This window comes from Apus apus, chromosome 2 (assembly GCF_020740795.1).
Source record: "Apus apus isolate bApuApu2 chromosome 2, bApuApu2.pri.cur, whole genome shotgun sequence".
In the NCBI taxonomy this organism is placed as follows: domain Eukaryota; kingdom Metazoa; phylum Chordata; class Aves; order Apodiformes; family Apodidae; genus Apus; species Apus apus.
In genome coordinates, this window is record NC_067283.1 from 10,010,514 (window position 1) to 10,038,275 (window position 27,762).

The following is a 27,762-nucleotide window of genomic DNA, read 5'->3' on the forward strand; positions in this document are numbered from 1 at the left end:
TCTATGCTAACGAAGAAAGGTTTCTAAGTCACACAAACATAATTCATCAAAATTCAACTTTAGGCAAAGAGAGCATGCCCAACTGTCATAAAAAATAGTTTCCTGCAATCCAGTTTAGTTTCCTAACTATTAAATCATATTGATTTATTTAGGAACACTTGCTCACTTTCCCACAACATTTTTGAAACCTGATTTCTCCCTTAGCTCCAGCTTCTGAACTCAAGTTGCCTTTCATAGCTACTAGTGTATGGTATGGAGACAGTAAAGGCAAATACATCTTACGTGATGTAATTTTTAATATCTGCTTCACCAGCAGAATTTCCCTAGAAGGTAACAATAGCATTTTACCAAGGGGAAACAGCTTTTTATGGTATAGCATATAAATCATGTTCCATGCTCCATTGACACAACTGCCAAACACAGTTTACCTGACAACCAAACGGTATGGCAGCAGTAACTTGGCTGACAGTTCCACAGAGTGGTCTGTCTTCTTCTACCCCATCACCCCAGTGACCACATATTAGCTGGACTCAGTTCTGTTTACCATGCAAATTGATGGCCACAGCTTTGCAAATCAGAAAACATACCAAAATATCTTTGGTGTAAAAATGTGGAAGTTTGCTATTTTTTTTAAAAAAAAGACATCTGAATTACTGATGTTGTAACCTTTCTAAAGCAATTTCGGGATGTATTCTGTAATATTTAATGCACCAAAAATAGGTAGACTGGAACAAATCACTTAAAAATGAGCCAAATCCTAAATACAGCTGGTGCAGAAGACAGATTAATGATTCCACTATTGCACAGTGACTACAAAGGCAGTACCCATGCACATCATGCTACTCCTAGAGGTAATAGTTTCCAAATCTGATAGAAAAGTAGCTCCTCATTTCCTTCTCCTGTATTTCTCCCTCAGGGTGCCTCGTTAGCTAATATACCTGCCACTGTTTTGCAGCAATTCTCAGTGCTAATCTGCCCAGTACCTTCTGGATTGCTCTCCCAGTCAAGTTCCACTGTCTAAACCTGTATCAGATGCAGCAGAGAATGGAGCTCACTTGACTGCACCTCATGCTTTCCAGTTCTTGAACAGTTCTGTGTTTTAGAGAGTTTGAGAGAGAAATGACTCACAAGCACACAAAAATCTTGAAGCACCAGAGAGAATGGAGAAAGGTTGAAATCATCAAGAGATGGCACAGTCAGCCTGGGAAATCTGAATCCAAACCATCATCACTCCAGTGGACAGCATTTTAAACAATGAATATGCTAGTGTTCCTTATAAGACTATTAAGTGGATTAAAAATGCAAAGGAAATATATTATTTCCTACTCAAATTATTTATAATTTTATGTCTATGCAACATTTAAAAGCTAATGCAATGGAAGAAGATCCTACAGAGCACATTATGTATGTGAAGTCAAAAGCAGTACAACCCAATGAATTGTGAAATATGTTATTCCTTCCAAGTGTTAAGCATTTTTTTCCCTGTTGGCTCCTACCAGGAAAGGTGAAGTAGAACAGCTGGAGGATAATGAAACCAGCATGTGCCTAGTTTGTTTTGAGTCTAGCAACAAAATTGTCTAACCTGTGCAAGAGCCTTACAGTGCCACCTGGATTTGATTTTACATGATAGTTTGTTCCTCAAAACCTATTATCTCTGGGCACAATACCAAGAATGCTTTCACTTCTGAGCACCCTTTAGATTGTAAGTATTATCTTTCCTCTGCTGCAACTTTGACATTTCTGTGTATTTTGTTTTTTAAAACAACAACAACACAACAAAAACAAAACCAAATAAAACCACAAAACAAATCAAAGAATGTTAAGCTGTATGGATGACAATAACTACAGAAAGAACTCAAAGGAACCCTCTTACATATCACCAGAATCCACTGGGATAGAGGTGACTATCAGATTTAACAGATGTAACTGCTTGGCAATGGCTGAGGATCAATTATTTCATTTTTGAGGCATTCTGGACCACTGGAATAACATCAATAGATTAGTTTATAGAAAAAATCGAGTGAATGAGAGTTATTTTCTAAACTCTACCTGATCCCCAGCCATGACATGAAGACTCACCTTGTTTTACTAAGCAGCACCTAAAATCTATCACAGTATATCCTGAGATGTTACATTACATCTTCATTTAAATATTGTCAAACTGTCATGTTCAAAAAAAACACAGGATCTGGTCTCCTAGTTAAGCCATATTAGCATAAGATGAAAACCCAGCAAATGGGTTGCTTGTTATTGAATGTCAAGCCAAAAGTAGCTGTAACACAAAGTTCTTGTATTACTCTGTCCATCTATCCACATCATTGTCAGACTCCTCTTCTCTCTGTCTTTTGTGCCAGGATTTACCTCAGGGGTAAGTTCTGTGTCTAACTTTTAATTTTACCCACGGACTTTGAAATTCCAGTTAAATACAAAGAGAAATGGAACAAAACCTGGCATTTCTGTGTTACCTATATATAGCATGGATGCATGCATAAAAACAGATTTGACAGCAAAGATACACCCATAATTACATGTTGTTTGCAAAATCCTTTGAAAATATAACAAGCTACATAAATGCTAAATCTTACTGAGTGCCATATATTTCTGCATGCATATGGAAGGTGGGTTGAAGGATGTGGGTAGATGTTTGCAGGGAAAGAGTAGGTAGAATGGTGAACATTACTGTGAGCATTATGGTAGAAAGATATAAATATGCCAATAATAGGAGATACATCTTATTTTTGTTTTTTCTCAAAAATGCTCAGTGAACATGAGGGAAACTTCAGCTAAGTTAAAATAAGTAAATATAAACTTTACCATCCACTACACTCAGCGGGTCCTTTGCATCATCCTGGGAAGGTGATTTATGATTCAGCATCTCAGGGGTTGGCCCCAGCACTGCAGATGCAGGTCTTGGCTGGAACAGCTTCTTCATTTTAAAATCTTCAGCTTTGCCTTTGGCAAAAGTTCCATCAAAAGGACTGACTGGTGAAGAGTGGAATCTATCAGCATAACTGTGAGACTCTTTAGTCCTGCTGTGAGAGCTTTTATCATTGCTTTGTGCTGACAGGTTCTGAGTGATGTACGTATGCAGTGCTGCCATCAGAGTTTTTTGGTCAAGTCCCAGTTCTGACTCTGGTGAAAACTTGTCTAGCTGAGGCTGGCTGAAGGTCCTCCCACGGAGATTTTCAGCATGCTCTTGGTGGGATTTCATCGCACGGGCCACAGGAGGTGCTCCTTCTTTAGGTTTCTGCATCAAATAGTACCTGATAGGGTCATTATAGATGTAGCTCTAGAGAGAGGAGAAGGAGGAAAAAATTACTGGGTCATTACTGCTTTGTAGTTTTTGTTAAGCAGGAAGCACAGGCAGAACCCTCAGGGTTTTATCAATCAGGAAAACACTAATTACTATCTGTAATGTGTAGGTACATTGCAAACCTCAAACTGCTAAGTTTGCTTTTTAATAACTTTGTGAAACAGCTTATTAGAATATTAAACAGAAAGAGATTAGAGAGAGAATGATAAAATCCAAAGTTGATGTTAACTATGTATGCACTATTTGTATTCAGCTGGATACAGAAAACTTAGTAAAGCCACTTTCCCTTTGTTTTTTACTAGACTTCTTAAAAAAAACATTCAGGTTTTTTTTCACATTATGTTCCATAAGATAGAAAGTCAAAACAAAAATGTGATTTTTTTAAAGAACACTGAGAAAACTAAGCAATTATTTTGTATATATAAAATACTTATTTTAATTTTTAAAAAAATTAATTATTTCCTTAATCTTTGATTTCTTCACTATAGTAAATCCCTAATTAATATTTCCTTCAACTGTGTAAAGAAATACAAAAATAAACACTAGATTGGTTTTGAATTCCTCAATTACTTTTTAAGTAAAACAGCTCAGCTAATTAGACAAGAATGTATAAAATGTATAAATCATGCTAAACCCATGCTTTCATTGAAAAACTGCTGGGAAAAAAACAACTGGAAAACTTGGGCTAGGAGTATGTATTTCTCATTGTAGTTTCAGATTTTCAAGGATGCATCAATTGAGAATCTTGCATTGCAAAACAACATCTGTTTTCATTGATTTTTTTTTTTTTATCATGAAATTTAGTTTTGAGGAAAAATTCTACGTTCCCTTAAGTACTTTAAACCTCTATCCACCATATTAAAAAGTAAACTAATTCATTAGCATTACATTTATTATAATTCAATCCCAGGAACATTTTTTGTTAGGATCACAACCCTAAGGCAGGATTTTTTGTTTTTAACACAGCAGTTACATCCTCCCACATAATTTCAAAAAGGTCTTTTCCTTCACCCCCAGCTAAATATGAATTAAAATGGAGAGGTTTGCTTATATTTAGAATTATTCCAATTGGATTATTTGTTTATCATTCCTCCAGGACACTTTGCTGAAGTTGCATCCCATGCTGTATGATGAAGAATGGGTCTTGTTTCTCAGCTGGGGTTTCTGAGTTGAACTGTCACACAAACTGCTTTACAAGGTGGAAAACTTAGGACATGGTTAATTTCGACTTTCACACTATAAATTATAGTGGGCCACTGGTGTCCTTTTGCACTGATAGCATAATGGGTTATGACAGAAAGAGCTGCAAAATACACATAGAGTGCAGAGACATACTCCCCAGAGCAGTTGAATTGGCCAGAAAAATCATTATTTATATACTTCCTAATAGACTTTGTAAAGACAAAATAAGTAAGGCTGATAAGCTATTCCAGATATGTAAAAAATCCCACCTTTTAGATTTTATCTAAATCTTAATTTATGGACAATATTTTTGCTCTCCATCTGAACAATTTGATATCATCTGGTAAGTCACTTGATTTTATAACACACATTCATAACCCTCACTTTCCAAGATGGTTATCCTCCCCCTGAGGAATGACTGAAGAGCTTCAATCCATGATTCCATATCTCAATTTGTAGATTTATGGCTTATGCAACTTTATTACAGAAAAAAAAAAAAAGTCGTTTTGCTTTCTGTGGCTTGTGATCCACCAGCAGAAGGCTTTCTGACTTCTGCAGGTGGTCTTTAACCTAGAAACATGTCTTGTCAATGCCAAGAAATCGGGCTAGAGTAAGACAGAGATATATAGAATATAGATCGAGCAGCTTTGTGTATGAAATATTTTTATGTCCCCTGAGAACTGTATCAAACAACAGCAACATAGCTCTGGTTCAGTGCACCAGCTGCAGGGTATGCACTGCTTTGATCAACACCAAGAGGGGAGCCAGTTGTCAAAATACAAGTTGAAGGCTGTTTACTTACTTAATAGCAAATCCTAGATGTGAAAAACTACTAGTCATATCTATTTATCTCTCCATTTCAACGGGTCTTCGCATGGGGTAATTAACACATAACGATACTCACTCCCCAGAAGGAACTGCAGAGGATGACACACAGCAGTCCCAGACACAGCAAGTAGTTTACAGAGAATTCACATAAACTGCCATCTCCCTTTCCAGCCCCTGTACTCCCTACCTTGTCACCTTTTGAAGGACCTTCTGAGGGCAAACATAGGAAGAACTGGGAGCTGAGAAAGGGAGAAACATGATGGGGGGAAGAGGATATTCCCTGTTCAGCCATGGAAAGACATTATATCAGCTCATCAGTCCAGCTTGTGCAACTATACCCTGATTCAAACCTCTGTCCCACACCCATCTGTCTCTTGTGCCTCTAAAGGTTTGCTAATAAATCAAGTCTTATGGGGAACAAAACTGCTAGACACTCTCAATCCACTTGTGAAAGATTAGGGTCAGGAGACGTGGGCTGGCTTTTGATGAGCTGTTTAACAAGTCCAAAAATCTTTTAACATTAACAGATCTGTGACTTCCTGCTCTTGCATACAACAAGCACATCAGGAAAGAAAACACAAAACCACCAAGTGATTGTACACAAATTGGATAGAAGTAAGTGCCAGTCCTGGGCTCAGAGCTGCACCTCTATCAAGAAGGGGCAGCCTCTCAGCAGCTTGACAGGTCACACTTCAGGTAGTGAGGGATGAAATATGAAAAGTTCTAATTAAAGTGCAGCACTGACAGCTCAGCAGTCTTCACAGTGCACTCAGATACCAGCCCATCTGATGTGGCTTAGTCTGACTTAATTAAAGGGGTCTCACAGCTACAGACCTGGGGCCCCTTCCTTGACCCCCAGCCCCACCTCAAACAACCAAAAACATACATGCCAACTGAAATATGCAAGATGAAATCCAAGTAAAATTGCAGCACAGATAAACACAACCTTAGATTATAAGTTTGTGCTAAGTCCTATGGGAAAACCACGTTTTTAACAGAAAAAGAGAGGAGAAAAGCATCTGTTACGCATAGCTTAGAATCCAGTGACAATTTATATCTTAGGTTATTAATAACAATCGCAGAGCACTGTGCTAACCTTCTTTGAAGTGTTTTTGCAATATGATCTCTCAAACATAGACATTACTAGTTAGCCATACTTCAAAGCTAAATGGCATATTTTATGACCAGTGAAAAGAAGAACCTGTAAATTCCTTTGTAGTTGCCTTTGGAGAAGCCACCAACAGTATGGACACACAGAGGTAAACACAGAGCAGGTAACATTAAAAAAAAATTAAAAAATTATTATAAAATTATTAAACTAGATTTACATTAAGTACTTCCAGCAATAGCAAAAAAAAAAAAAAAAAAAAAAAAAAAAAAGGAAAAGGAAGGAAAAAAACAAACAACAAACCAATATTAAATGAAACATGCAAAACTAATAAAGAATATTCTAGTTACTATATAACTGTGTTATACCGAATAATGTTAGAATGCAGAACTCTATTACTACCAGGAATAATTTTTTTTAACAAATAAGATAGTGATTATCTTCTGTCATTTATACAGCATCTTTAAAAAGTACTCTGAATTGCTAAAAACCTGAGATTAAAAAAAAAATAAATCTTATTTCTCTGTCTGCACAAGATTTTCCTCTTCTTCACCACCTTTCAAATAAGCCTTCTCAATAATTCACACATTATCAAAAATCCCCACACACTAACCTTTCTGAAGACGGAATTGTTAGGGCAGTGTATGGTTAAGGTATGTAAGTAACTGACATTTTCTGCATGAAAGTTCACAGAAGGGCACATTAAATTACACCCTGCAGATGCACTGTGCAACAGTCTATAGACTACACATTTTCTCTAAACAAAAAAATAAATTAAAAAAAATAATAATAAAAAAGGGGGCAGGATGAGATACATGCAACCCACGGCTGATCAACGTAACCACCAAGGATTAGATTGATTTGAATATTTCACCAAAGTGCAGAAACAATGGAATTAAATTCATGACAAAATACTTCCTTTCTTGAATAGGCATTTGCTAAATCTTGAAGGCATTTAGAGCTAACAAAAAAATCCCTTAGGAATGCATAAAGAAGAAATCTTTCTTCCTCAATTTTATTTAGCTCTATTGGATGCATTTTCAGACATTAATTCATGTTTGCTACCACCTAAACATGGTTAGACCATGATTTCACCTACAACACTTAATTTACTGTGCCCATTTGAGATAGTAGCAGTAATGTCTCTAAAATTAGAAAAGAAAAACAAAACAAACCCTGGAACCAGGCCCTCCCTTGCCAACGGTGGGATAAAACAAAAGTTTCCAAAGGCTACCAAAAATTAAATTATCCCACATTTACTGTGTGGAGTGAAAGAAATTTACTTTTTATTACCAGAAGCAGTCTAGATCCTTTGCAAATCACACACACTTGCTTTATGTAAACTAACTACATGGGAAATACATGTGCTCGTGTGAAGTCCTGTCTAAAGAGGAGAACAAGTGGCACTGCCTGACTGCTAGATGGGAATGTGGGATGTGAATTTGTACACCTCGATTTACTCAGGAGAGAAATCCAGCCAACAATGAAACCTGAGGGTCAAATGGGTGTTGTGGAGTGGATTTCAATGCAAAAGTCCCTGGGATGGAGCTGAGTAAGCAGTAATGCTGTGCCCTTAGAGCATCTCAGCTAAAGCAGCAAGACTCATACTAACAAAGCCTTCATTCATTTTTCAGTGATGTCCAGTGATAGGACAAGGGGCAATGGGTGCAAACTGGAGCATAGGAGAAAAAACTTCTTTACTGTGAGAGCAACAGAGCACTGGAACAGGCTGCCCAGAGAGGTTGTGGAGTCTTCTTCACTGTAGACATTCAAAACCCACCTGGACATGTTCCTGTGTGATGTGCTCTGGGTGATCCTGCTCTGGCAGGGGGGTTGGACTGGATGATCTTTCGAGGTCCCTTCCAACCCCTAAGATTCTGTGATTCTTTCAGCTGGTAAGCTATTGGTCCCCTACAGTGCTGCACTGTCAGGAGGACATCTAAGCAGGCTTCCAGCTAGCTTCAAGCTAGCAGAAAGGGAGGAACCCTGCTTTACAAGCCTCTCTGTGCTGTAGACATGATCTTAACACACTGCACCAAAACCAGTGTTTGGTGTGTCTAAAAATAACAGGTAAAGCCAATGAAAAAAATTCCATTTTCTGAGCAATGGTGGAGCAAAAGCCTTTTCTACCAACTTGTAATGACCTTTTCATATACTGTAGGTAACAATATTAAGCCAGGTGAGAAATCACTCCATAAAAAACAACTTAGAAAACAAATTCAGAACACAGAAGTTGGTAAAGAAACTAATGCCTCCTGCAGCAGTGGGATGGCATCAGGTCATCATCTTTTGACAGATTCCCAGGCTCAAGGCAACAGGCACCATTACAGTCATCTCATTTGACCTATTATTTCACTAATAATTTTCTGTAACTATCTCCTATTTTCTTTCTGAGAATTACGAAAGCTTTGAAACCATTTAAGAACTACATCCGGAAAGTAAAGATGGCAAAGACTGTTAATTAACACCCTGTAGTTTGCAGTGTCAAAAGCCTGATCAAGCAAAAGGGGTCCTCAGAGTCTCTTTTGATCAAAACTAGCAATGACTTTGCTTCCTAATTCTGGTTCTGAAAGTGCAGCGTATCTGACCGTGTACCATTCGATAATTCACACTGCTCTCATTTCAGCTGACAACGATTTGGTTGTGCACAGCATATTCTACCACTTTTCAACAAAACAACCCTCCAAAACAAAAGAGGGAGCAGATAAACACATTAGTTGTGGTTTTTTATGTGTAAGTTATTATTTAAGAAATTAGCTTCTAAGTCTCAAATTTTCCCAGCTGTACTTGGTCTCCTTTGGGATGTTCTTAGCTGCCTGCCTGTGCTTCAGCCTCCTCCAACAGACCCTCCTGCATGAATAGATTTTCTCATTAGTTGCCATTTCTTTTTCTGCTGAGGAACTTGCTAGCTTTAGTCTTCATTAGTAACTGCTGGTTGTGCTTTCTGTTTCTGACAAATCTTCATCCTACAGGTTAAAACAAAGTTTCCTTTGGTGCAGAAGGAGTGCTACATTGTCTTTCCTTGCATTCAACCTTAGGTCATCATATACAAAAAAAGTCAGTTTTTCACATTGTGTTACATGGTAACGTGGCTTGTCTCCACACATAAAGGATGAAACGCATGGAGAGAAAGATGACAGGTGGATGAAATCCAATAACCTGAACAAAGCCAAGGAGGCCCTGCCCCAGCTCCTACCCAGGCCATCACAGTGAGCCATCAGCCATGATGTCCAGAAGTGCCACCCACCAGATGGGTCAATGGAAGAAGCTCTCTGGATCACCCCGCAGGTGTGTGGGCCTTCTTTTGGGATACCAAGATGAGTATCTTATCATTGTACAAGGTATATGATGGGATGTTTAGAGGAAGGGATGGATCAAGGTGGATTAGGAAACAGCTGCAGTAAACAGCAGGAAAAGGGAGCAAAAGAGGTCTGTAGCATGTAAGCAGGCTGGCCAGCATAGTTTTCTAACCATGCTTTGCATCTGATCACAACAGTCTGTCCTATCTTCTCAAGAAACTCCATTTGTGTTCTTCTGGGTGAGCAGCTCTGTGTTCTGTGCACATGTGTGTGTGTGTGGTGGTCTGAGTGCCAGTGACCTGAGTCAGACCAGGTGTCCTGGCAGTACCTGCTCCACTTGGCTACTGGCTACATGTGAGGACATGGAATTCAAGCAGCTCCACCTCCATCAGGCTACTGGGTTCAGCAGCTCCCTAACATTACAGATAGGAACAAAAAAGTAACAGTTAACCCACAGTGGATGGTAGAAATTGTGCAGCATGGCCATCAGTGCGGATAGATACATGAGGATTTCTCAGCTCCCCTTGTCTGAGAACAGTTTGTTCATATGTCAATAAGTCTGTTACTTCAGGCTTCAGTGAATGATGTTTAAACACATTTTCTGTAGGCATATGCTGGTATATTGAGCTAACTCATTATCTGAAGATGATTTACATAAAAACATGAAGATCTTCATCTGCCAAAACTTGAACACATTAGCACCAATTCAATATATTTATAACTCTAACATATGAATCTAGAGACTACTTTTACCCAAAGAAATGGAGAAGGATAGAGATCTGCAGGATCCACGTCTGAAACATTACTTTACAACCCCAATGAAAGCAACCAACCACTACTTGGACAACTACTAGACGTGTGGTGAGGGGTTTTTGCTCTTCACCAAAAAAAAAAAAAAATTAAAAAAAAAAATTGTTCTTGTACTGTCCTTAAATATATAAACTTTTACACTCACCCAGAGGCTTAAGTTAAGAATTTTTTTTTTTTGTGAACTCTACCCTCTCATTTGATAATTAAGATCTAAAAAAACCCTATAGAATACACTCTAAAATTTGTACCAGCCCCACCACCTTCTGTTTCCTGAAATGTGTACTGAAATGCAGTGACTAAATATTTGCAAGACAAATAGCAAGCTTGTAGGAGAAAAGACAGAAACAAAAACTCCAAACACATGGTATTTGACAAAAAAGAGCTGGTTTTGAAGGGGCGGGGAGGGATCTGAAAAAGAAGCGAATCTCATTGCCCAGTCAGCATTTGAGGTTTCAAAACTATCAACAATGTTTCATCTGGAAATTACTAGAAATTAATTAATTGGTCTTTCAAATAAGCCTCCAGGCCTACACAGATCATTTATAATACAATTTTTACAGCACTTGTATATTCAAGTCATTATACAAATAATTAATCTTTACAAGATTGCAAAACTTTACAAGCTGTGTGATAAAGGAAATTATGATTTCTACGTTAAGATGTGGAACTTCTGTCACTACATCATACATAGACTGATAGGTTGTGGATAAAAGTAGGTGTCAGTTCTCAGGCTTGAAGAGCATGATGCTGCCACTAGGATCTTCACTTGCCAGTGTATTAAAATAAAAAGTTAAACCACTATTTACATTAGACTGCCAAACTGTGTATTTATGCTACAGACAACCTCACTGTAATTCTGTAGGGCTTTGTAGCCATGATTCTGTTAGATGGTCAAATGTATGAGCACCAGTTCTCCCAGAAAAAAAAAAAAACACAAATAAACAAACAAACAAACAAAAAAAGCCATCCACATTCATGTGGAATGGCCAACAGGACAGAATTTACCAAGTTTACTTTTAAATATTTAAAATAGAAGGGACAGATCACACTTTGGAGATTCTTTCTTCCCCTCCACTGATCATAAAATTAGTTGAGACTGACTTGTACCAATAGAAACATCTGCATTTGCTCAAATTAATTCTGCTCCAGTGCTTATGGGATTTTGTTTCCTCGTTGGGTTTTGGGGTTGTTTTTTGGTTTGTTGGTTTTGGTTTTTGGAGCCATTTTTAAGAGGTCTTTAATGTTTCTATTTTACTGAAAAGAGCCATAGAAGGGAAAATTATCCAAAAGATTAAATACTTACCTGGGATTTGAGGCTTAACTTCCAGTCTACACTCTACCAAAAACTTCTTGCACAACCTCAGAAAAGCTATCTAATCTGACTGTGAAACAGGGGTCTTGGTCCTTCCCTACATTGTAACATCATAAGGTAAATAAATACATCAGTGCTTGTGAGACATCCACTCTAATGGGCTTTGCATAGATATGCCAACAAATGGTCAGTTCTGCAGTTTCTGGGAGACATTCCTATATCAATTATTCCTGATATTTTTATAAAAGTGTTTATGCAGAGAGCGAATTTATTTTTTTCTTACTTGTACATAATTCTATATATATAAAATATTAAATTTTACATTAGTATAAGTAGAGTTTAAATGTATGCATCGCAGAATGTTTATTGACTTCTCAGCAGTCAGGCATCAAAACAATTTCTGATGATCTTCATTCAGTTCTGTATTTTAATCAGTGTTAGATAAACAAGGGTCCTGCTTTTTTGAATTAAAGTTCCGTATTAAAATGAGCAATGACTGCATAATTTCTTACTAGTTAATCACAGCAATTATTATTTGCAGATAAAGTCAGAGCACATCTTTCAGCACTTGTGTACTCAGATTTTCTAGAATAAATAATAATCTTTTCTAACAATTACCACACATCCCAGTTTGTTCAGCAGATCAATTACAAGGCACCAAGCAACTGATTTTCAACCCAGCAAAGCTATTTGTACTCTTCCCTGAAAGTGAAGGGGGAAAATAGGTGGAAGGCTCCCTCTAGTATCAAGGACTCTAGTACAAGCTTTACCAAATCCCCTGCCTAAACTTCATACCCTTCTAGATTCCAGCAAACTGACTCTGCTGCAAGATTTATCCGCATCTTTTCACCTCTCAGCACCATTTTACTGCTGATGTAACAACCAGCCATACCCCTCTGCCACTAACCTTTCACTTTATCTGTTTCTTTTTCCCTTCATGATTCTGCAAAGACCTTTAACTTTATTAGTGACTTCTTTGACTTTAAAGATTCTGGGTTTTTTTTCCAAACTCTTTTGCTTTAAAACTTCTAAGAATACCTGAGATGCTGAGATTTCTGCAATAACAATATTCATACTTAAAGTCTACCTTGAAAATGAATGGAAGTAAATAAAAACCAAAGAAACAGAAAAGGCATAAAATGGATGAAACTCCCTGAAAACTCTGAGATAATACATTTTCTCTCTTCCTGCCTACACTACATACTAAGGCTTGAATGGCACACCAGTCTGAAGAACACCTTAGCAGCAAGTAGGACCCATGCCTGAAGACCTCAGAGGCCAAATCAGGTTAGAATAAGAGCAATAGCATGCATCTGCTAGCCCTAAAACCCTAAATCATAAACCAGAGAGCACTGTAACAAGATATGCAGCACTAACATAAGTGTAGCAGGCACCTTCCTTATTCCTACAGCCTGGAAGGTTTCCCAGAGGAGCTGATGGACTGTTCAGCCTCAGAATGAAGCTGAGGGATCAGAAGAATGAGGAAGGGGGTGTCCAGCTATGTGGTGGCCACAATTACTGTGTGCTGCAGTCACTGTGCCTGAAATGAGCTCAGTGTAGTGCTGTGTTACCAAAGCAGAGCACTTTTCCCAGCCTGAGGAATTAAAAAATTCACGAGTTGGGCTGCCAGAGGGCAAAAGAATATATAAAAATGATAGCTAGTTCAAGAAAAAAAGCAAGCAGTTCAAGCTAAAAATGATCACTAGTTCAAGGAAAAAACAAGTCATTCCAGGTGAGTCATTTTTGTTTTCTTATCTTGAGACTTATAAGTAATGTGGATCACTTTTTGTATCTTTTCTCTTTCAGTAATAACAAAAAAAATATTCTTGGTCATGTGAAAGGAGTATAATTGAAATCTCAAGTAACTATTCAGCTACAGGCATGTGGAATTTTAAAAAAGCTATAATGTGAAGTCATTCATTTCTGCCTTGGTTAAGGTGAAAAGTAGACAACAGGAGTATGTGCTTCCATACTAGGTAGTTTTTGCTGCCTCTCTTTTTTGCTTTAACAGCAGCTGTGGACATAGCTTTTTGTTTTGGTTTGGTTTGTTTTTTTCCCCACCTCCCTTTTTTATAGATTTCCTCCAGGCTTCCCAAATGCAAACAGTCACACAGGACTGCTGTCAGCAGCAAAGCAAGCTCTCCTTTTCCAGCTGACAAGCTTGACTATGGCCAGATATGTGCTGTCCCTTCGAACCCAACAAAACTCACCCTCTCAGTGTCTGTAGGACTGTCAACAGTGGTTTTTTCAAAGTTTCTAGGTTTGATTTTTTTTCTGGAAGAAAGGGGTTCGCTCTAACTGGAGAAGAGCAAGGGAGAAAGAACTTCTTTACTGTGAGGGTTACAGAGCACTGGAACAGGCTCCCCAGAGAGGTTGTGGTGTCTCCTTCTCTGGAGACTTTCAAGACCCGTCTGGATGCCTTTCTGAGTGATCTGCCCTAGTTGTGTGTGTTTTTTTGGTCCTGCTCTGGCAGGGGGGTTGGACTTGATGATCTTCGGAGGTCCCTTCCAACCCCTAATATTCTGTGATTCACAAATGATTCGCAGCCTCTGCATTTCTTCCCTCAGTAGGTAAGATAAACAAAGGTTTCTCATTTTGTGTCTGTGTCTGGCTATATTTTATTTCCAAACTAAATCCAGGTTTGGCAGAGAGGAATCACAAATATTGATAATAAAGCATTTTGTGAATGGTAAAACCTTTCTTAAGCCCAAATGTGTGTGTGAAACAAAATTTAAAAAAACACTAGCTAATGCTTAGGTAACAAATGCCACCAAGTGCTCATTTTCTGAACAACTCTTTTCCGCTGAACTACAGTGAAATGTTCTTTTCAACTGCAATGCTCAGGAAACAGACCTACCAAATCTTCTAATTTACTGCTCTTTATCTGCTGGCAGAGTCATTATCAGCTGGCTAGATTATAGCCTGCAGCAGATACTGTCTAAATAGTGAGAAAAAATTCTAAGTTAGTGATGAACTTCAAGTGCTTCAAAAATCACTAAAAGAAGCTCTTGCAATAAATGGTAGATGTTATATGAATTTTGGTCAATCACATGATTTAACAGTGTTATTTCTGTCACTGTTGGATCAAGCCTCAAGCTAACAGTTGTTTGAACAAGGGAAATAGGAAAAGAGTTACCTCTTTTAGGTTTTGCTGTATCTTATTTTACAACTTTATCCATAAGTGTATCTATGCATTCTACTTTCTAATGTGGAAGCTCTGTAGTTTTATTCTGGTAATATACATGGAAGACAGTAGGAAAACCAAACACCAAAAAGCTCTTTGATTAAAATATTTAAGATACTAAATAAGACTTGAGGAGTATAACAAATATTTTAAATAATCTTTGTCTTTTTTCTTCCTTTCTTTTAGTCTTTGCCAGTTTTTTTTTACTGATGACAGTTTTGGAACAAATCAGAACTCACTCAGGAAGTCTGCCTAGAAGCACTAAATTTCTGCAAGATTCAGCTGTACTTCATAGCAGGTAAGGTATCAAAGCAACCAGAGTAGTGTTACATCTCCTATTCCCCAACAGCAAGAATGAAGTGATGAAGTTAAATGTATACTTGAAATAAATTTATTTTTCAGGAGGTCAAAGACCCAAAATCTGCAATTCTAAGTTTAAGTTGCATACAGAAGCTCTGTCTTACCCTCATTTTTAATCAGAAAAGTGCAAAAAAAGTTAAAAACATAAGATCTTGCTACAATTATTCATGCAGGTTCATAATTTATCCATACATGAAATAAATTTAAAAAGGCACTAAGATTTTGTTAAAGCATACAATTAAAGTGCATAAGATAGCTTTTCAATGTCAAGTGGTATGACCATATCAAATGCAGCTCCTGAAGTTACTTTCCTTCCTACTGTTTTCAAATCATTAAATGTCACTTTTTTTCTGCTTCCTGGAGTAGGAAAAATCCGTTTCTTTTTTGTTTAAATTACGTTTGTTGTTTGTTTAAATTAATGACCCAATGAATCAAGGTACAAACACAGTGTACCTCTTTCTTTTTAAAGATTGCAGTTACATTTGATTTGCAGAGGATATAAGGATTCAGGATAATTTAAAACTCATTACTGATTACTAATTTTTAACACAATTTTCCTTTAAAAAAATAATAAATTACAGGTAGCACGTCTGACTCAATGTCTGTGGGTTTAAAATGCTCCTTAGTAAATACAAGTGTACAGTTTTCTCCTATACATGCTTCATTTCCAGATTTTTTCCTCTTTATCCCACTCCCCCAGGCTTCAGAGTACCCATCTCCATGGCAACACTCGATAAGGTTGGTGAGTGGTGTTATCACAGCAGGCTTCCCCACAGAAGTTCTCAGCCATATGGATTATTTATGAACTTGCATGACAGCACCAGACCCACTGAAATACTTCTTGAGCAAGTTTTCTTGTCTCTGAAAGCCAGTGATTCAAAGCAGGGCATCTTCACTGCAGTCAGTGCTCATGAGCACAGAGTGGAGGAAAAGTACCATGAAGGTGGTCACTCACCCATCCCCAAAGCTGCCTTGCCACTGCCTGAAAATTTCTCTTACCCCTGATGAACTCCTAATGACACACACCATAAATCATGAATGTTATATATGCCAATGAGTGAAACTGGAAACTTGTGGCTGCTGACAAGAATAATAACATTTCAGTTACACCATGACAAAACTGTTGATACAACTGATACTGTTGTTGGGAGCTGCTGTTGCAGATACACTGAATTTGTTCCTAGAAAGAAAAACATCAGTTTGGCTCTGACACTGTATTTTCTTCACCTGTTTTATTCCTAAAGCTTCAGTATATTTTTAACTAAGCTTGTTGCATTTACATTGTAAAAACTTACACTGTATTCATGCAAACTGCACATAAAATTATTTTAAAGGATCACTATAATAGCAGCCTATTTCTTTAAAAGAATAGATTACTTTGGATAGACATCTTTTCCAAGTGAAAAATGTAGGGCTGTAAGGGCATGGCATATGCAACCCCTTAATCCAATCATTTTTATAAATGTATCAAGCTCCATCTTAAAGCAATTTCTCTTGGAAAGAAAAAAAGGTTTTAGTTCTCAGACATTTCTATGTTTTGGTTTTTTTTTTAACATAGCCAATACCCAAAATTTAATGGGTGTGATCTACATAATTATATATATATATGAACCTTAATTGACCATTATAGGCTCCCATTCTGATAAAAAAGATGTAGGAAATTTTGAGGCATAATTAACCAGCTCCATTATCAAAATCTGCTCAAAGCATGTATTAATTGTACTCTGAGCACCATAAACACCCGCAAGAATTCACAGTGCAGATGTTACCACCTTTATCCCACTCTTCTTCCTCCTTCACATACAATCCATCCCTAATTAAGGTAAAAGGCTCCAGATTAGAAGAGCTCTGTCATTTACAGTGCTGACACTGACCCAACTCTTCTGGAGAGAACTTACTTAGTGCAGTTATGACAATCAAGTGAAGGAGGCAGTAAGAAACAATGTTTGGTCTTGGGAGGGAAAATTGCAAAATAAGATTTCAGAGAAGAAGGAAGCCAAAATCACAAAATGTAAGAACCAGATTAAAAACACTACCTTGACAGAAGCTTTTTCATTTGTCTTCCTTGGATACAAATTTGTAGCTGCAGACTGTGAGAGAATACTGAGATATTCAAGATATTGCTGAAGAGACTTGGCCAAGTTCACATCATTTTCCAGATCATAATTTCTTTCATTATCTGCATTCTGTCCCAAAGTCCTGCACAGCAAAAGCAAGGAAAAGAAAGTTTCCAGCCTGTACAATGTACAAAGTGGTCAACTAAAAAGGCACTGTTTTATACTGCAAACCACTGAAGTTAGTTCCACATATAACAAAAAGTCACTCAAAAGCTTAGCAACCACATAAGTATAGAAAATTCAGTGTTTCAGCAAAAGCAGCGAAAAAATCCTGCACTATTAACAATTTATGGCATGAATCAAAGTTAACGATCCAACGGTAAATCAAATAAAATGCCTACATGAAGGTAAAGTCATCTTCAGAAGAAAAGAAAATGTTTGTAAAAAGAAAATATGCATGATTAAATTGCACCCCAAAGAAATATGAGAGGGATCTACGATTTAAAAAAATTGCTGGATGATTATGAGATTCAACATCAATTTGGCCCTGCACCAATCTGCAGAACAGAGTGAGACTGCTGGATGCACAGACAAAACTGAGCAAGTCAGCTCCAGCAAAAGGCTTAAAAAGGGAATAATAAAATGGAAAAAGTTTCTCTTCTGATTTTCCCAGGTGCCTGGGATTCACAGAATAGAGGTGTTTGCTGACTGGACTGGTTTAGACAGATCTTGGTGACATTTGAAAGAAAAACAAAAAATGTGATTAAACAATAGTGGTGTAGAGGTGTTTATATGGGATTCAGATTGCTGCATGCAATCTATCTGAAGCGTTACAGGTTCTCCTCATCTATGTCAACAACATGTCCATGATGATGATAATTTAAATGCCAGCACCAGTAACTATTTCATTCTTCATGTAAGAAAGCAGAGAATGGGTTCCCAGTCTGCCTCCTTCCCTGTGAGTGACACATTGTTTCAAGGGAAATCATCATTTTTGGTGTCACCATTTCCTACCCACTTGCCCACACACTTCTTCAGTGAATAACAACTCCAGGTGGAAGAGCTCTGCAACTCAGGGAGATGAGGCATCATTTGATTTTTCAACACCTCTGTGTCACTGTAAGCAAAATTTTATCCTACCAGCCCTTGTCATGGTGCTTGTTTGTCGGCACTGCTTGAGAGAATACCATTATCTCATTTTCCAAATCTTGTCTTTAATTACATTACCTCATGCACAAAGTAACAGACTTCCTTCCATATTCACAGTTGTATCAAATGCATGTCCTGACTAATTTAATGCCAATAAATGTAATTAATAACCTAATTTGCTGTGGTGGTGTTGAAACCAATAGTGTTCACAGGGTTGCTCACTCTGAAGTACCAGAAAAACCCTCCATGAAGTTTTACTGCCCAGAAAGATTATTAAACTAAACAAAGCTTTACTGCACAGAGCATGACAGGAATCCTGATAGAATTCACCATAAGTTTTGCTTCCTTCTCATGCTGTTCCTATTTTTCCTCTTGTTCCAGAGTTCTAAATTCCATCTTATGATGGAGGATGGATGGGCAGGTAACGTTATCCATCTACTTTTGAACTTAAAGCAGTCAACTTTTCAACTGCTCTGCAGTTTTAGAAAGAGCTGGGCAGTAAGCTTTCTGCTTCAATAGAGATGAACTAATCCAAAGAGGCTCTCATCATAGAAGGTATCCCACTTTCAAACACTCATCTTTCATTCATCAATTAATTCCAACACCTATCTTTCTCCTTTCTTCACTAACTTTGAAAAGAAAGGGAAAATGGAAATACCAAACCAAATTCTGCCCAAAGGATTTCCATTGGAGCTAATGGGAACTGAATGCACAGATAAAAGACAGTATTTAGGTTAGCTTGCCAAGGCATTATTTACAGTATATAATCACTTGCACTGGTGGTAGAAGCAAAATCTGGAGTCTAAGATTAATCATATTTCTTATGGAGAGAGTAACTGTGCTCCAGTTGTGTTTAAATTCCACATTAGATGTAATATTTTATGATATAAACTTCTAAACAATTAAAATGCGAGTCTAACTAAGCTTTACATTTCATTTGATGACAACTTTAATGAAAACTTATTATTACACCTGAAAGATTTTTTAAACCTTTTGTATAACCACCAGTATAACACTGTTGTTCATCTTGTTGACAGAGAATGTAAAATGCATTCCATCAGCTATTATTGTAACAGTATTAAAATATTTGTTTTAAATTGAACAAAGTGTTATCGGAAAATGGATTAAAAATCCATTCAAAAGCATCTGGTGAGGAGGAGAAATGGCTACTTATTGCTCAGTTATTTTTTATTTATTTTTAAATATTTTCATATTTAATTTGTTCTGAAAAAGCACTTTGCATACAATGAACTTCAGGGTATAAAGACAATAACATATGTAATTATTTATCCACAGAAAACATTTAATAATTTCTAAAAAACAGCCCTTTAGGGGCTTTTGTGTGGAAATATCTAAATCACTGCACCTCAGATACTACACTTTCTAGAATGTTCTCAATTAATAAATATCACATTTTTAGAACAAATTTTCTCCCTTTTAAATGCTGTATCTTATTACTGTCTTAATGATGGTTTTATTATAGAAATAATGCTATACCCCATTTCATACATTGAAGTTTGCTGGAAACGTTTGTGGTTTTGCCTAATTGCACCAATGAACACAACTGACATTTATTCCCTGTGTGCAGAATGGATTTTTTTCCTTTATCTTGGATCCTCTTTCAAGAGTGGTGGTTTTTTTGAAATTTAATAAGGGCCCAGGAAATACCATGTACACTCCAGTTAGCCACCAAAGAAAGAACTTTCATCTTGAAACCAAGCTCACAGTATCAGCATTTTTTTTAAAGATGAAATCCATGTCTTCTGTTCCATCAGATTTCATATGCACTAATTTAACCTAAGTCAATTTACCTTTCAAGTGTCTGAGTCTATTTTCTGGCTCTCTCTTGCTCTGTGGGGATTAATGACTCATTAGTATGACTTCATATTGTCTTATTACAGACTTTAGCCTTAATAAAAGGTCTTCTTGCCATAATGTTTCTTTGATAATTAGATACCTACACTAAGTTGTTTTTTTTAAATTACTTAATATTACCTGTTAAGTTTTTAGCAAATGCACTGAGCACACTGAGCATATAGCAAACTTTATTACAAGCTACAAGAAGCAAGAGAAAAAGTTCCTACTGTTCTCTGACCTACAGAATATGTTGCAAATGGACAACCAGAAAAATCAATCAATGTTTTAAACTGTTGGCATATAAGACAACGCTTTCAGAAGCACAGCTTGGTAACTTCAGAAAATCTATCCACAATAGGAACTGCTATAAGTGGAACACATTTGAAATTCTGATGTTCCTGAAGTGTCAATATACAAAACTGGCTTATTTTTTTGAAGCATATTTCTAGTTAAAAATGCAAAACAGCTCAAACCTGATCACAACAGGGACTCCTAAAAGGGATCATCTGTTCTCAGTCTAAAAAATAAATTATTTTTTATATCTTCTTACACATGTTATTTTTATATAACTATCAGTCTGGAACACTGCAGACTATAGTCTTGATCACATGGAAATCTGGCCTATTTTATCCAACTGTCATGAATAAATGTTTTAGCTACGTTCATTCTAAAAAAAAAAAATTCCCCAGAAGATACTCAAAATAATTTCTGATACCATGTACAGAGAATAATCCATACAGTAAAGGCATTTTGATTATCACAGCAGTGAAAACATGTTTATGGATTCAAACATGTGTTGTTATCACCTTTATAAAAAATCTATAGATCAGTATCTTCTTTAGAAATTATGTTGCTACCTTCAGTCCTGAAATGTATGGTGCTGTGATTGTAAGAAATGCTTTCAAATCAGCAAATATCTGAAATATAGGGTCACATGTTATGAATTAAATTAAAACAAACTGAGGCAAATACATCTGAAGCCACTGGGCAGTATCAATTACACAGCATTTTTATTTCCATAAAAGAGCTTTCTAGAAAAGAAATGGTTTTGCAGTATACCCAAAACCATACTGCAGTATATGAAAATATAAAGCCCAACATTCAATATCTTGCCCATCAAGGTTAGAAGTTCAAGCTTTGTCCCACTATGAAGTAAGTTTTCTAACAAAAAGCACTTCCTTTCAATTGCACCCCTTTTGAGACTGCATTTCTTAAACTCATGTAGGAGAAAGCAAAAATTTACCATTTTGTACATTCCAAAATTTTATGCCTTTTAAAATTTTTCCTGAGGTTTATGTGGTTGCGTTGTGCTTAAAAGCCTTTAGGTGAGACTAGACCAGGCAATTTCACAATTAAAGCTGAGAATCAAGGGACTTTCAATCAATTACATGTATGTTTTGGAAGAATATGAGTTTGAAAATATAATTAGTTGGTCGGAATGTAATTCAATGCCTGTTTTGGGGGATTGTTTCCTTATTCCAGAATAAAACATCTCCTGTAGATGAGCTACTGTATAAGTCAGCCTTTTTAATCTAGTCACAAGTAATCTGGCTGAACTGAGAGTAGACCCTGCATAAACTGGATAGAAGACTTGATTTTTTGTATTCTGACACCTAAATTAACAAAAGAAGGCATATTTTCTTAACTTTATGATAATATGAAAAAACAGTGTTGAGGGTATAATTAATTTTGTCTGCTGCTTTCCTACTGGTGTTTTCTTTGCTTTTTTATGACTGGTTTCCCTTTATCAAAAATTACAGTAGTCTAGCTGATGTTTAATTCAGTTTCAGTGCTAACCTATTTCTCATCATTTGCAAACCCTTCCAAAAAACCTACCAGGCAAAACCATTGAAGACTTACCTTTTTGTGTCAAATCCTTCAGATGCAAATGTATCAGGGTGCCTGCTGTGGATTTTATGAATGGTTGAGAGTTCCTGACCAATAACATGCTGCGTATAATCATCTTGCCAGGTAAAACCTGATAAAAATGAAACAAACAAACAAAAAAGAAGCAAAATCACTATTTAATAACTTAAATGTGTTCTATATAAACAACATTTAAAAAAATAAATTAAAAAATCTTTGTTCAATAGGAACCCAAGACTGAACTAGAAATTCTTCTCTTCTGTATGAAATTTTGTTAATCAAACTGACCTTACAAGGGAAAGAAGACAGTAGATGATGTGAGGTCATTTTGAAAGACATCACTTGTAGCAGAATTTTAGCTAGTTACAAACTAGCTTTAATACATCATAAAAGGGTTACTTTGGACAGCTATGGAAAAGTATTATCTCAGTAACTGGTATCTATTGATAGGTTGCTTCACTTCTTCCCCATTCCCAGCACAATGTCCTTTCTCTGCTTTCTTCATGAAATTATGGGTTTAGAACATGGAGATAACACTGCATTGGAAATAAGTATTTTAAGTTTTTGTTATAACACATGTGGAGGTCAATTTATCTTATCTTTATATTTAAATGTTGTGACAAAGAACTTTACAACAAGGGACAAGTGCAAACATGAAGGCAATTCCAGTGATTACACATTAATTACATGCACTGCCAATCTCATGGTAATTATACTTGAAATAATGATATAACTCCAAACATAATTGTTACCCAATTTGTAGATTTTAGATGTTATGGTAACACTTTAGATCATAGAACTTGCCCATGCAATTATCTGTAATTATCTAATAACTAAATATCACATAATTGAAGAGAATTTCTGCTTTTACGCCATGCACAATAAGACACCACAAAACCCTCGAAGGAACATGGCAAAAAGTTCCAGATATGTTTATTTTGCTATTTGTTTATTTTGCCTCTAAGAAACCACTTAAAGAAAAATCCTCCCTAGCACCTGATGGAAGGGGACACATCTGGTTGTTAGACTCAGCCTTGGAATGGGGATTTCTGGTTCACTCCCTATTTCATACTCATGTTATAAACTTTATCACTATCTGTAGTCAACACCAGATTCGTTGGTATAGGCTGTCTCTTAGGATGCAGCTAAGGCATCATCAGTCTTAGCAAAACCCTGAACTTTTACACCTCACTCTTTGGATGAGGGCTTTATCCAGTGGGGTATTTAAAAAAAGGCTGACTCCTTCAGATTTGGCCACTCTATTGAGGTGGTACTAATTGTCTTTTTACTTAAAGCCAGAATTAAAAGAAAGTCTAAAAGATTTGTCAATTCTGCCAAAGCAGACAGCTCTGAGCATGAAGTAAAAGTTAATATTTATCAAATTTTCAGCCTAAGCAGGAAATACTTAATGAAGTCTCATATAAGATTAGACAGGCCTAGGAAGTACTTAAACTGTTCTGTTTTCTGGGATTTAGACAAGCTTTAGGAAATAAAGTTCCTGTTTAGGCAAGATTTAGGTGGACTGCATCCAAAACTTCATTTTCTTTCATTGATGAAAGTAATAATAAACAATCTAGAACCAATATGATTATGCACAAAGGCTTTAACAAATAAAATCTGTTTGATAACTCTTGGTTCCACTCTACTTTTGCTTCTTTCTTTTCTTAAATAAAAATGTTTCTCAAGTTTATGAAAGCAACACTTCACCTGAAATCACATGACATGTTAATGGCTACAGCAAATTACTCCAGACCTTTGGGAGGGGAAAGAATCTGTAAGATAATTTTAGATCTGATTCATCCTTTTCAAATGCAAACCTCCTCTTTTCAAATGTGGCATGTTAGAAGATTAATTCAAATCAGTCATTAAACCTCAACCTAAGGCTGCTCAGAACATGTTCTTATGTGAATACACAAACACGAGTCACCATGCACCTGTGATTATTTTGGTGCAGTGATATTACAATGATTTTTACTGGAAAGTTTATACATATATATATGTGCATGTTCTAGTTTACTTTTCTGTTGCCTAGCACTACACAATTTTATTTGTTTTATAAATTCATGAGTGAGAAAAAAAGACGCTAAGATAACATTTAAGTTTAGAAGAATGTGCAACAAAAAAGTTCAGTTAAAGTACATATATATTAAAATCTTTAGCCTACTTATTTACCTGCTAATTTTTTAACTATGTGTTCAAAATCACTACAGTTTCACTTTTTCACTTTTAGCCAATACTAGCCCTAGTAAAGGGCCAAGGATTACACAACATAAACTTTGATGAAAAACACACCAAATTACTCTCAGGGGTTTTTTCAAATTAAACCATGAAGAGTTCATCTGTGGAAGCTGCACGCAGACAAGAAATTCATCTCTCTCAGTCCCGAGGAGTATATGTGGCTGCTGACAGAGGTGTCAACATTTGGCATGTTTTTATGCCTCCATAAAACAATGGTTTTGGTAAAAGAATACAAGAAACCATTGCAGTTGCGGATCTTACTGTTCATAATAACCGTAAATCTAATGTTAACTTTAGTATATTTTCTCTCTCTTGGAGCACTATTTTAACATTTGCTTGTAAAGTACTCCAAACCAGTACAAATATACCAACATTATACTGTAAAAGAACACAATTGTGGCATTAAAGGAGAGTACATAGATGAAATAAAACCAGAATACTTGTTATAGAGCTTAAGAAACTAGAACTAAGGGAATGTGCCTTCTCAGCTGTATCTCCTAGTCTTTCCAACTCACAGAAGAGTTAAAACAAGACATGGATGAAAAATGCAAATTTTAACTAATTCAAAAATACCCTCATCAATAAGTTAATATTGCTGTTTCTTATGCAGCCATCTCAGGAACTGCAACATGTCTAAAGCTAACCTTATGCCAGTCATTTTCCAGCATTGCTTCACTTTCCAAAAAAAATCTCTCCCACACCCTGAGGTCAATTCAAGAACCATAATGCCATGCTGACAGCTGCAATCAATTTTAAGGTTGAGTAGGAGCATATGACGCCGTATGGTGATTTCCTGTCCCTTTGTCTCTGCCGTCACACCTAGTGCCAGCTCCTGCCTCACCACCCAATTATTACAATTTATCTCCACTGGCTGAGCGGGATCACAGTTGTGCTCTTGTACACACATTACTTCCATGTCACTAGCGGGGAACGGTACTGGGGGACGCCCAACCCCTGATTAACCATCCCCCCTGCTGCAGGTCTGCCCAGGACCTGTCTATCCCAACCGTGAATTCCCACAGATGGACAATGGCAATGAAAGAGAGAAAGGAGTCTGGCAGGCACCGGCGTGATGCAAATGCTACGACAACAGCAGCAGCAGAAGATATAAAATTGTTCTCAGTTGAAGAGCACTGATTGTAGCAAGACCCTATGAAAAATAGCAGTTGGTGCAAATTTTCCCCACAAAAAGGAGTACTTTGCGCTGCTGTAATAGGCCAAGGTTGAATTTTTAATTTTATTTTTTAATTGAAACTCCATAATCTAAATGCATATGAAAAGTGAATGCTAGTGTAGAGACAGTGAAACAAGACATTACTACCTTCAATAAACCCAGACTGCACATCAAAACCAATGCAGTTTCTCCAGATAAAATTGGTATTTCTTATTCTGATCAGGTATCTCCCTGGATCTTTTCTTTCCACAGGATTATTAATTAATATTATTACACACAACTACAAAATTAATAATGAAATTATTATTGTACAGGTCTCCATTATGTTCAACACTTAGCAATTACTATGTCAACAGAGAGTATACGTCTAAGAATTATTTATTAATGGAAATTAAATAAAGAGGCAAAGAATGTAAACAGTGAAGAAAACAGTTTTCACAGATCTGCGTTGGTGAAGATAAGATTAGCTTCTGTCCCAAAGTAAAGCTGAAGTTGTTTTCACATTTACCATATAATTTCACTTTTAATCTGCTTAATTGGCTTTGTTGCTATACTAGTCACACAGAATTATTGAAGAACAATCAAAATTCAAACATCTTTTCTCCTCTTGGCTGTTCAATTTTTCTAAGTCATGGCATCCTTTCCTGTGTTTCTGACTCTGTCATCTTAGAGAAACTCAATGCCTCTCCAAATACACCTGACCACATCTTTAATACATGTAAATTACATTAGCAACTGTTGAAAAAAAATAATGTGCTACTTCTCTGTCTCAACTTACTGTAATTGAGAATTATTCATAAAAATAATCTTCACCCCCTCTCAAGGCCCTGGCAAGAAATATATCCTTTTAACTCTGCAAAGGCATTCCAGTGTAAATCAGTAGCTTCCAATTTAAGTCTTTTAAAGTAAGAACAGTTCACACTGCCCAGTGTTTGGCTGTGCCAATCTTCCCGTTCATGCTCCCAACCCTTTTTCTGACCAGCCTGGCTGAGGCTGAGGCAGCAGGCAACTCCAGCAAAACTTCTGTCTGACAGGGTAATGCCCTGAGACTCTTTCAGATCTTGGGCCAGTCTGCATTGATATATTGGCAACAAAATCATTTTTACCTACCAAGACCATTAGAGCAACAGGAAATTATTCTATACTGTTGGAAACCTATATACTAAAACCTGATCCTTCTTTGTCAGGAAAATCCCTGTATAAAGGCCCAAACTCCTCAGAAGTATTCAGATTTGAAGCCAGAACACGTTACTATTTTTGAGTTGTGTCATTATTTTTTGCCCAGTTTTTGGTAATGCTATCCATTTTGTTCCTCCACGGTGTTTGATAAAATAGGATCTTCTCTGAGTTACCTTCAGCTGCTACTTATTTCAGCCAGAAAACTCTCAGTTGTAGCGCTCAGAGACTTCCATCCCCCATGCCATGTCTTGCAAATTGTTAATGCCTATTTCAGCTGTCAGAATGTCTGCAGAACTGAGAACAATTTGGTCCGTTCCCTATTTTCACAACAAACAGGTCAACGTATAGACGTGCCTTTCTGCAGGCTGCCTTTCCACATCCACTAGAGGAGCTAAGCTTGCCCTCATCCCAGACCTCCTTTTTCAGAGCTCAAGGACACAGCCAGTAACGTTCACGTTTCAGTAGTTGCTAAAGCGAAACTGCAGCTCTAATCCTGAGACTGCTCTGTGTATAAGAAAATTCATTCTTTCAATTGCTATATTTTCTACCTAGGAATGCAGCCAAAAGATAAAATCCCAATGTTTCCTCTTACAACCAAAGAAAACAACTTCTTCTGAAAGCAGCTTTGTAATACCATTCACAATGGCAGGTTAATGGCAAAAAAACAAAAAAGTAACAGAGAAGTTCAACCCACCTCTGCACAGTTAAGCTCACTACCAGCTTTTCCTAATGAACTGGCACACCAGAACATGTTAATTCCCCTATATTTTTGGTTTAGAACATTTGACTACTCTGAAAGTTGTGACTAAAGATGCTTTCTACAAAACCAGGAGAAAATCTACCAAG

General features: G+C 36.8%; 1 protein-coding gene across 3 annotated transcripts in view; it reads right to left on the minus strand.

The window, feature by feature from the left end:
• The window catches only part of PTPRN2 (protein tyrosine phosphatase receptor type N2), a 657,265-nt gene that overhangs the window by 408,603 nt on the left and 220,900 nt on the right, over positions 1 to 27,762 (minus strand). For all 3 annotated transcript variants that reach the window (XM_051609993.1, XM_051609992.1, XM_051609994.1), the window contains exons 4-6: positions 22,320 to 22,437; positions 17,433 to 17,595; positions 2,815 to 3,289 (exon numbers count right to left, since the gene is read on the minus strand). In XM_051609993.1, the coding sequence (XP_051465953.1) occupies positions 2,815 to 3,289; positions 17,433 to 17,595; positions 22,320 to 22,437 (756 nt within the window). The remainder of the gene's footprint in view (positions 1 to 2,814; positions 3,290 to 17,432; positions 17,596 to 22,319; positions 22,438 to 27,762) is intronic.